The sequence below is a fragment of the Myodes glareolus genome, chromosome 25 (genome assembly GCF_982192425.1).
Source record: "Myodes glareolus chromosome 25, mMyoGla1.1, whole genome shotgun sequence".
Lineage (NCBI taxonomy): Eukaryota > Metazoa > Chordata > Mammalia > Rodentia > Cricetidae > Myodes > Myodes glareolus.
The window spans coordinates 15,407,349-15,419,404 of NC_142050.1; the positions used below are offsets into that span (position 1 = coordinate 15,407,349).

At 44.0% G+C, this 12,056-nt stretch overlaps 1 protein-coding gene across 2 annotated transcripts in view; it reads left to right on the top strand.

Annotated features, from left to right (window-relative positions):
• Positions 1–12,056, top strand: part of Cav1 (caveolin 1) — a 31,051-nt gene that overhangs the window by 1,071 nt on the left and 17,924 nt on the right. For both annotated transcript variants that reach the window (XM_048448990.3, XM_085683869.2), the window contains exon 2: positions 469–633. In XM_048448990.3, coding sequence (XP_048304947.1) covers positions 469–633 — 165 coding nt within the window. The remainder of the gene's footprint in view (positions 1–468; positions 634–12,056) is intronic.

The window sequence follows — 12,056 nt, forward strand, 5'->3', positions numbered from 1 at the left end:
GTTGAATCGTAAAGATGATGGTGGAAGGGATCGCGGGACACGATTAACAGGGTCAGGGAGGGACAGTGGAGCAGGTAAGGTTGTGGGGACACGGGTGGCCTGACGTAGAGAAGGGGGGCAGAGTAGGGAGACCGCAAACCCCCTGGATTGAGGAGTCTCAGCCGCCAGGAGCGGCGGGGAGCAGGAGGGCGAGCACGGGGCTTAGCCCTGACCCCTGGCGGCAGGCGCGGGAGGCAGGAGCTCCCTGCCTGGTACCGAGGGGTGTGGTGTCCTCCCCTCCGTCCTCTTAAAAAGCTTGCGGCGCCCGGAGTTTTCTGTGCGCAAAGCCTTCGAGGCTGAAGTTAGAGAGACTTGGAGCGCCAGGCTCCCCCGTCACCCAGATTGATTCCTGACGCTTGTTTTTCTTTCTGAACTTTTCTTCCCACCTCCGTTGCCGCCCTCCCCTGGCTTGGCCGGCTGCCCTCACAGGGACATCTCTACACTGTTCCCATCCGGGAACAGGGCAACATCTACAAGCCCAACAACAAGGCCATGGCAGACGAAGTGAATGAGAAGCAAGTGTACGATGCACACACCAAGGAGATCGACCTGGTTAACCGGGACCCCAAGCATCTCAACGATGACGTGGTCAAGGTAAGCCTTGGTGGCTGTCTGAGTCCCACCACCTTACTCTCGCGAGTGATTGTACATCCTTTCATCGCTCCGTCACACAGGCACTGTTTCCTAGGCTTGACTGTATGTGAACCCCTGCGCTGCCTTGTCAGAAATCCTGGCTAGTTCAGCAGGAATTTTAAAGTGAGCCTTGTGGGCGTTCATAGACCCTCAGCCACAGGTGGGGCCCCACATTACTTGGGAAGGGAAGATGAGTGTGGTCCATTGCCATGTTAAAAGTCCAGTGACAGGTCGTTTTCATGTTGGTAAAATAATTATGGGAGACTTTGAACCACCGGTGGCGGTTAAAATAAAATGATCTTATTCCTTCAGCTACAATAATCAAGTTATTAGCTTAAAAATATTAAGCAAGTGGAAATGATTAACGCTAATAACCTATGCATATATATTGTATGCATATATATTCATATAGATATGAACAGTGTTTTGGCTGTAAAGACTCAGCACATGTGCAAGGCTCAGCCAATTTACCAAACTGAAAATCATTTCCACTTCTTGACTTCTGGATCCCTCTAGTTAAATGTGGCAAGCCACGTCTTTGGTGACAGCCAAGGTCAGCCTGCGCTGGGCTAACGGAGCCTTAAGGTTGGAATTCCATCTTCGACTTTCGGGATAACTTGCTGGGATTTAAAACCCTTTACTTTCCTGCGTTGTTGGTCGAGTGGAGACTTGACACAGTGGTCTGATTTTCAATATCATTTTATTATTCAACTTTGACCCTTTCAGCAGTTCCAGCTCAAGGAATTTATTGTCTGAACCCGTGTGGGTTGAGAAATCCTGGGCTTGTGCTCTCCTTGGCAGAGGGTTTCCTCCGAGTGGCCTGGAAGGCCAAGGAAAATCCTGGCCTGGGGGTTCCAGTGGGAAGCCACTGTCCTGCCCAGCCCCTAATGCACCCCTGAGGAGCTCAGGGAGTTTCCACCCACAGCCTCTTATCTATGGATGGGAGGGGTTCCAACGCAGTTTCACCTTTATGAATAATATATTTCAGAACGAGAAACGGTTTAGTCTACAACTGGAGGGAACATGTACCTGTCAAAATTTACTCTCTTGGTTTACTGGTAAAGTGAAAAGGAAAATTGGACCGCTTTTCTCCTGGCCGCATTGCGGAATATTTAAAACCAGCAAAGAAGGCATCTCATAAACTGAAAGCTAAGATTGCTAAAATCTGTTTATTAGCCACATTTCCTTAAAGGGGAAAGGACATTTTGCTTCTCACCCTTTGCATACTGGCTGCTTTGATCAAGGAGGGGGACTCGAAGGATAAAAGCAGATCCCAGGATTTCAGATTGGCTCCTTCCACTGGACCCTCCCTGCTGTGGCCCTGTGCTGGGAGCGGAATTCCCTGGAGCCAACTAGACTCCTGGGATGAGTCAGAAAGGCCAGCAGTGTGGATGTGGGTCTCCACACAAGCATGACTAAGTGGAGAAAGAAGGCCCCACTGGGAAGAATCCTCAACACAGATGGGAAAAAAAAAAGGCGTGGCAGGCGTGGAGGAAACAGCAGTTTACAAAATATCATTTCAAGGGCAAGTGTGGGGATCCTCGAATTAGAGAAAATAGAGGAGCTACAGCAATGCCTGCCTACTTGCTCACAGAACTAGGGGCAAATCCAGACAGTCCAGCAGACAAGAAAAACCCACCTTGAGAAAAGAATTTGGCAGGATTTAGGTGGAAGCCCTGCCTAGGAGGATGCCTTCAGAGAACACACTCCCTCTGCAAAGAGAGACCCAGGCTACCCCTGCACATTTTGCTCCTCCCCTCCCCCACACCACTAGCTAGAAATTTTCCATCCTCATAGCAATCTCTGCTGGACAGTGGCTACAGTGTCCCTGCTCCTCACAAATACCTTCGCATCAATATGGGAAAAACAAATGAGGATCAAATTTAAAGGATGGAGAACAGCATGGTGCATGAGACACGTCCTTTCAGGCCTACACATCAAATAGGGAGGCCTGGCAAGCCGCCAAAGCCTGGTGCGCTCTCCACTTGAACTTCAGTAACACAGAGCACAATTAACCAGTCCACTGGTGACAAGAATATCAATTTAAGTCTAGAATTGATTGCCAATAATATTGTTTTCTTACAGAGGTTTGCCATTCCACATAGTAATTTTATTTAACTGTGCTAATAAAATTTTTTAAAAATGTGGTTACATTTTCCCTGGCAGTCAAGGTAAAACTAAAGGGGACCCATTGTGGTTGTGTGTGTGCTTAAGATTAAGAATGAATAATATGTGCATCCCTTGTCTCGATCGCAGTAATAGTCTTATCTTCAGGATTTATTTTAAGACTAGCAAGCATCCAAGCTAACATCCCATGTGGTTTTATGTTTTCCCTTCCTTTTTTTTTTTTTTACTGACATGAAGTTTTATGAGGCTCCATAGAAAATCTTATCATTTTAGAAATAGACAAAATATATGCTAAAATAAGTCAAAGTACATTGCATCACATATTGCAGAATAAAATAGTGATTGCTGTGGACATTGACTGCCAGGAAGATGCTGCAAGGGAAAGAGCAACAGGTGGATAGAGGAGTGGTGGAAAACGCTTTGATGGAGAGGGTCATGAAGGACGTGCTGTCTGACTGGGTGGAAGAGCAGGTTGCATGCAACAGCCTAGCAGGTGCAGGAGGATGCAAGGAAGACAGACAGGGCTGTCTCACACAGACACTTTTTAGAATATATTTTAATAGAAATAATATATATATATATATTGTATTTTGAGCATATTCTCTTCCACACTTCCCTTCCATTTTCACTCCTCTCATTGTCTTCTTTGTTCCTCTAGATACATCTACTCCTTTTGTTCTTGGAGATTATAATTGCATCACTGCCCCCTGCCCTTTCCTCCTTCCAGCCTCTCCCATTGTAACCCCTGGCTCTTTCTCAGATTCATAGCTACTTTTCCCTCAATTTTTGTTACATATATATGTGTATACATATTTCTAAATAAATACATATAACCCGCTCAGTCCGAAAAGTGTTATTTGTATGTATGTTTTCAGGACTGACCATTTGGCGTTGGATAACCAGTTTGTGAGCTCTTCCCCGAGGAAGCCAGTTTTTCCCATTCCCAGCATCCCTTAGCTCTCTGTGCTTCTTCATCTAAGGTGGAGGCCTCCTGATCTTTCCCTCTTCCTTAGCACGTCTTTTGATGCCATCCTTGCTCAGACCTTGTTCAGTCAGCCCTTTTGGTGAGGCCTCATGGATGTTGCTCCTCTGACATTTCTAGGAGACGGTGTTCCTCTGACTCTTAGAATCTTCCCGTCCCCTCTTCCACGACAGCCCCCGAGTATTAGGTCCAGTTGTACCATACAAGTGCTAGCATCTCACTTTGACTGGACTCTAGGGACTCATATGGCAGAGGGGAAGACAATAACAATGAAATGGGTGATTCTGATCAGACAGCACGGCTCTGAATCTCATATGGACTTCAAGGGTGTGGGTGGGCTCCTCAGCCAGCCACGGAAAGCTGTGGAAGATTCCAAGAAAGGGCTTGAGGTGAGAAGCTGAAGTTTCGGGAAGGAGCAGGTGTGTGGCGGCCACGCTGGGTAAGCTGGAAAGGGGTGAAATACAGGTGCTCCACAGCTCACAGCAATCAACCCGATTATTCGGTTTTAAAAAGCTACGAAAACAAACATTCAATGAGAACTAGTCTTCAAAATTTTGAATCTTGACCTTTCCCTAGTTCAGCACTATGTGGTACAATGGTCTCTTGTGATAATGGGCCATGGCAGCCAGCCATAACTCCCAGTTGGCCACACAATCACGAGAAACAACCACCAATAAATACGACAGCGTACCATGTGGCTAAACTCTGGTGTTCAGTAGGTTAGGTTTGTAAATGCATCCTGGACTTGAAATATTCTCAGTTTATAGTGAACTTAATCAAATGTAATCCCATAGTAATTTGAGAAGTATCTGTGTTTACCCCATGGTCCAAATGTGGAAATGAAAAGGAAGGTCCACACACTGGGCAGGGAATCATCTAAGCACAAAACAACACAATTTATGAGAACGTAATGGTTACCAGCCCAGCTTCTAGTTTTCCCTTTTGACATTAATAGAAATTAAGAGTTAATGAAGTTTGAAATGTTTTCCACAGTTTCAAGGAGTGCTCAGAACAGATATTTTGAAATGGACGACTAAGGAAGAATAGACAAATTACACGATTCGTCATGGATTATTGTCACGGGGAAGAAGCCAGTTTAGTGATCTTGAGATTAGCACTGTGACAAATCAGAGCATCTGGGAAGAGGTCGTTGTTCGAAGGTCAAAATATGTGCTTGCAACTTTCTCTCCTAAAACAAGAATGTAATTCTTAAATGCATACATAGTTTTCTTTAATCGTGGAGCGAAGGCATGTGTGTGGTGTATAGACCACTGTCAGTGAAGTAGTCCACAAAAATTGTGATTAATTTTAGATAAGGATCATATAAAATTAATATTTATATGTGTGCATATATATATATATAAAATCAAAGCACATTTCCAAGGCCACAATGGAATTCTTTTCTGTTGAAATTGATAGCAGTGTTACTTGTTTCCTTTGTTTGTTTGCTTGTTTGTTTAAGATGCTTCATAACTGGTAATTAATGTTCTGCCACACCTGAATTCATACACAGAACTCAGGATGTCCAGTTTATAAAACCACATTGTAATCATCCTTGATTGCAAGTTTCTACACATTACTGAGCAAAGGAAGGAAGATGTTAAAATGAGGGACATTATTCCTTTCTAAGCTTATGAAGTAGTTTTAAGTTCAGCCAGCAATGATGTGTGTATGTGTATCTCTATATCTATGCAAAACACTTTTTTAAAAGTTGCCTTTTTATCTCCATCCCTTAATTGTATATTAATTATTACGACAAAGTACACTATATATCATTGAATTATGAGGTTTCATGATGTGGGATACTTTTCCATTAACAGCAAGCAGCGCTGGCTACAATTGAAGAGGGTTGAGTTATGAACAGCTGCAATGGGGAACAAGATCTAAAATGTCCAGAAACTTCAAACGCCACCTGCTTATGCATCCTGTCCACTCAAGTGTATACCATGGTGGGCACATTTTCATTCTTCCTAGTTTGCCCTACTTTTAAAAAGCAGTTCTCTATGACTAAATGCCAGAGAGAACTGATTGCCAGGAAGAGGAGTCTCTGTGCACTGCACTGTGGGGCTCTGGATCCTTCGATGACACTGTGTTTGCAGTGGGGAAATGGTAGGGATGATGAATTCCTATGAAGATGGCTTATGCCAGGATGCATTCACCCTTTATTCTGCTCTGGAAATTTATGTGTGTGTGTGTGTGCGTGTGTGTGTGTGTGTGTGTGTGTGTGTGTGTGTGTGTATGCATTCTATGGAATTGCTTATTATATGATACTCATTGTACATAAGGTGATACGTATTATATGTGTGTATATATGTATAGATAAAGCTTCTATGATGTTGGTGGAATATCTTTGCAAAGATGCTTCGTTTGTGAAAGACATATATATATATATATATATATATATATATGTCTATGTTTAAAAGAACATAGTAAAGAACATAGTAAAGGCGCTCTCCTTTTGCACAAAGCTGCCCAAGAGAGAGGAATTCAGAGATGTCCTGGTGTAGTGAGATTACTTACAATCAATGTTCTCTTTTGGAGTTCTGTAAACTATGATTAAATTGTATAAAATATTGCAGTTCATATTGAATACTTTCCTGTTGAAAATGTGAAATCTGAAGCCTTAAACGGTGCATTGCCTCTTTTCAAACTTTAGAGATGTCTAAGATTTAGTTACGGCACCAGAGTCAACAGAGGAATTCTTGAAAATTCAGATGCCTGGGACTACCCAGCTCTGTTAAGTCAGAACATATAGAAAGCAAGCCTGAGTATCTACATTTTCAGAGCTTCAAATGATTACACCGTGGAGTCAGGATTAGAAGAAGTCGTGCCCAAGTTGGCTTAAGGATATGTACTCTGGTTTCTTCTATCCCAAGAGAACACATGAGTCACTTCGAAGAGGTTCTGTTTTTTGATTTTTGTTTGGTTTGATTTTGTTGGTTGGTTGGTTTTGTTTCTTTTTTTTTTTGACATTTTCTCTGACAGAACACTATTTGGGGATCTGGAATTTTAAACCTCACCAGAGAATTTTGAAACAACATGGAGTACTCCCAAGTCAGCCTTGCTCAATGGCTGTCCATCTCTTGAGACCATTTGAGTTTAGAGCCAACTAGAATCCCGAAGACTAGGGTGACCTGAGTGGGGCAAGCTTATGTTCCATGTTGCTCCATGGCAGGCAACACTGATCAGTTGGACTACCTGGGTTTTAAAAAACCTTGAGCAATTATCGATGGTGCCCCCCATGCCATACTCAGAAGTGCCTTAACTTGTAAGAAAAAAAAGTGATCAAAAATGCATTGGCAATCACCTGTTACTGATTCCTGTGCCTGGGATGAACTAGAAATCTCTCTGCTCACTTCTCTAACAGACAGTACAAAGTTTTCACAGTCCGAGTGTGTTGCCTCCCTCCTCCACATTCCCCAGTGTCATACTTCCTGCCCTTCGTCACAGCCAGCAAGCTGCCCCATCTGGATGAGCCGTTTCTAACCTCCATCTCCCATACAGGAACCCGTTGGGTTCTTTCCATGAATCACAGGGTTAAATAAACTGACAACCCCCATCACATTTTTCATCAGTGAGCCAATCAAAAGATTGAAATGTTTAACTATTTTTCAGTTAGTCCAGGAAACATAAAGCAGCATATTTTCACATGAACCATTGTTTAGGGAGGGGGAAATGTTTTTTAATTTTGTCTTAAAGGAAATCTGCAGGCTCCGTGTACTGGGTGGCTACCGAGGGATTTAGTCGGTAGAACAGGGTTACACCTGCAGAGAATACATATTTCCTGCCTCTCCCGGAAACTGTGCTGATGGTCCAGATATAAAATACATCTTGCTTTCTCTATTGAACCTTGAGGAGATGTCTCTTGTTGGTCATTACTTCACAGAGAGGGAAGTACAAGCTTCCCTTTAACCATTGTTACCTGTTTCGGTAATTAAAAACCAGGCGTTTTTAATTTTGACAACACCTAAATATATTTTGGTCGAGTACAACTCAACAATAATTTAAAAATTTAAATTCTGAAGCTGCCGTTAAGTATATAACCCTTTACCAAGCCCAATAACAGCATTATATCATAGCCAGTCCTTGACAGATTCCGTGCTAGCTATCTATGTCTAGAAATTATTCTGAGTTATGTGTGGCGCAGACGTTAAACACAATGACATTTCTCATTCGCTGTGAATATTGAAAGGCGCTGAGCCCGAATAGTGAAAAAACAGGTAATGGGAGGCAAACAAACCAAAATTTAAAAAGTCTAATAAAAATCCTTGTCCCCAACTGGGCCGAGGTGCACACACCTCTGCCCCAGCTTCCCCCACATTCACATCTTTGTACACAGTATTGCCAAGTATTCATACATGGCACACTCATGTATGGATTTATATATTCATGCATTCAGCCAGGCTCAGGCAGTCTCTGGGTAGGCGAATCATAGCCCCATCTCCAAGAGTATAGGTTTTAGGGGAGGATATGCACACAGGCCATTGGAAGATCGTGTAACAAAAGGACAGAGAACAGTCAAGCCCAGAGCACAGAGTTCTTGGCAGTCTACAAAGTCAAGTGTATGTTTGCACAGAAAAGGTTCCCACCGAGAAGACCCAGGGAGGTGAAGGCCCCTGGTGCCACCAGCAGCTTAGTGTAGCCAGAACCACATGTGAAACCACAAGCCAGTTCAGCATGGCCTTCTTTACCCAATCAGAGTAATTGTATCTTTATAGACATCGGTGACCCACAAAGGGGCTTCGGGGCCACAGAGTCAGCTGGTGGTATATGCCCTTTCCAAGGCTGGCTACAGCCTCCTGGTGTTAGCTGTGTGGATATGAGGGAGACAAGAATGGGAGGCCCCCTCTAGCACTTCCGACAGCATGGCTCAATGGCACTTACCCCTCCAGTGGTCCTGTGAGCTACATACTGTTGTTACTATCAACAGCACACTCGTTTTTGCAAAAAGGAAACACGGATTGCTCAGAACTGCACAAACAGAGAGTAAAAGAGTCAGGATTAGAACCCAAACAGAGAAGGCAATAGTCGGAGCTCTTAGCCACTGTTACCCTATACCCCTCCGTAACAGGCCATACTCCAGGGAAACAGAGGTGTTGAGAAACAGTTGAAATAGGTGACGGCAGCCCCAGGATGAACAAACACATATTTTCGATGTGGCCTATGTTAGGAGTAACAGAAATATCATCACTGTAGGACCTGACTCCAGATCCTGGTAGGTTGGTAGGAAAGAAGAAAATTTGATGTGGAAACTTATGCAAATTCCCAGACACACACATTCCTAGGGAGGCACAGGGCACTACGTTGCAAAGACCAGCGATAAGCACAAACTTCTGGAGCTTCTCTGTGCGTGGACATAGAACCAAAGGCGTTGGCTGGAGAGCTTTCAGAGCGCCTGGATCGCCCAGGTTCATGAAAGCTCCTCGGGCGGGGCTCGTCCCGCTGGATGTGAAGGGCGGGGTAAACCGGAGAGAACAAGGAAGCAGGTCCCAACAAGTACAAAACAACTATTCTGAAGGTTCTTCATTTGCCTGTTTGGTCTGTATACACATACGTGCCACGGAGCCATACATTGTGGAAACAGGAAGCTATTGAGAATAACCTTAGTTAGACACTGGTGGGAGAAAGGTCTATTGAGCTCTGCGGGGAGTTTCTCTGGGACTTCCTCCCTACGCATTACGTATTTGTTCTAAAACACAAATGCCAGGAACAAAAACAGACGTAACTAGTGCATTTTACAGGCCCCATTAATCTCTGGGAATAACTGAAGTGTCCGTTAGTCATACCTCGCTGTGTGTGCACCTTCCCGCACCTCCCCTAGGCTGTGGGCAGAAGAACGCAGCGGAAGTGGGCATTTCGGGATGGATCAAGGAAAAGGCACTGGATTTGTTAGATTCGTCGCTGATTGTTTTTATTAGTTCAGCAACCTCCTTTCTCGTTTGTTCCTCAAAAAGCCAGGCTTTTTGTCTGTTTAATTTTTTTGGGGGGGGAGGAGGAGGGGGAGGGAAGGAGCATCAAAAAAAACCAATTACAACCAATCCCCCGAATTATTTTTTGATAACCCCCTTCTATTTCTGTAGTTAAGTAGATCTGAAAATAAATTGTTCTCATAAAACATGCTCAAGAAATATTTAGGAAGACCAGCTCCCCACCGGACCCAGAGTCCATAGAGTCCCAAAATAGTACCCCATGCCCACACGCAGGGATCCCTCCGCAGCAGCTGCTTCAGGTGCCTGTGCTCCATGAGAGTCAGCAAGGTCTGCTCTAGCAGTTCCGCTCTCACCGTTGCGGCTCTGGAAAGCTTTCCGGGCACGGTTTCACTGTTCACTAAGTGGACAGTTTGGAGGAGAGTGGCTATTTCTCTCCCTTTCGTGCCTCATTTCACGTCTGAGTCCAGCGGAGCAAGGCAATGGCCCTCGCTTCTGTCGCTGCCCTAAACCTCCAGGTGAACCGACTGAATGAGTCAACAGAAAATAGAGGCTGAATCGAACCAACACTCTGAACTTCCTAGGCTGATTCAGTCCTGTTTGAATGAAAACACAGTTGGATCACATTATCACCTAGCTTCCTTGGTGCCTTTTATTGACTACAGTTCAAAACGTTGTATGAAAACAAAAATCTGAAAGAGTGATAAAAGTGTCCAAACTATCAGCCTACTAAGAGAAGGAAAACATGTTCTATATGTATATACGCCGATGCACACCGTTTGCCTGTGTTTGAAATACTTGTGTTTTAATATGTGTTTTTTAACGTTAATTTGATTTTTTAAAACTCGGGTATCAGAGGAACACAATATAATATGTCCTACTTGGGCCTTCTAGTGTTGACCTCCTGGGCTGCCACGGAGCTGCTCTAAGCTCCAGGGTGTCCCAAGCACATTCTCGGGATGCCACTGGCTGCTGCTTGGCTTCCCCACTTCTTCCTCCTCTTTGGCTTAATCACTCTGATGATGAGCATGCCGAGCTTGGGGCTTTTCTTGCTTAGAGGATCCGAATTGTCATTCACTATTCCAATGGCAGAGATGGTTTCTTTCACCCCAGAGCTAGTCTGTTATAGATCACAGATCTCTTCTTCCAGGAAAAGGTAAAAACGAAACCAGAGCAGAGAGAATGTAGAATTCAGGGGGTCAGATATTACTACTTCTTTCCTGGTGTCTGTGCCACGTGTGATGACAGGCTGGCTTTTAGCTCAGAGATGCGACCTGTTCTTGCCTCCTGTAATGGCAGATAGGTATACTAGAATATGTCTAAGAGTCACCAACTCGACTTCCAATAGGAGGCTCGACAAAAGACTGAGTGTAAAATATCTGCAATATTATTCAGTTAGAAATACATAGGAAGAGGAAGCGGCATCAGGAAAGAGTGCTGGAGAGTAATGAGAATGTTAGGTGTGTGACCAGGTTTCAAGCATGCAGGCCAGAACCACATGTAGTACCTATAACGTTTTGTCAGAGCCTGGAGTAGACAAGTGAAGAGGTCTTCCACCTCACAAATGGCACCCGTAATGACCCTATTTTGTGCTTAACACAAAATCAAAGTGACTTTGACAAATTACAGGTAGCCCACAAAAAATAATGACTACTACAAAGCACAACTGTGTTGAAGGACTAGAAATAAAATATATAATGGGAATTATATATTAACTAAACATGGAAAAAGAGGGACAAGGAAAGATGGCTGTTTTCAAGAGAACATGTGATGTGGAAAGTCAATATGCCCGTTAGCATAGTGGACTAGATTCCACGGCCCTCAAGGACCATGACCGCTTTTAAGAATGACTAGTGTAAATACGTCCTTACTGGATTCACACACAAAATACCTTGGCAGCGGGAGATACATAGTAAGTCTGTCAGTTGCTACAGAACATTAAGCACCCCCACAATCAGATGATGTTCTAAAGCAAGTGTGACTTGATGTCTCAAAGGTAATGTCACCTTCAATATTCTTCAACTTGCCATGCTACAGACAGCTTGGTCTTGAAAGGGGGGTGGGGGCTGGAGAAAGCCTTGAGAGGAGCAAGATGCTGGTGATCAGGAGTGAAGAGAAATCCAGGGGAGGGGACCGTTTTGGTTTGCATGATAATTTGGAAAAGACCTTGGAATGAGAGCTCTTTGCTTATTGTCAGGCTCCTGGGAGATTTACAGGACAAATGTTACTCAGACAGAGTCTTTATTGAAGAAAAAGAAGGCTACCATGATTCACTTCAAAAGAAAACAGAAGATACTTTCAAGTCATAATGGGAGTTAATCCCAGGAATAATCCCAACAATGTGTCGC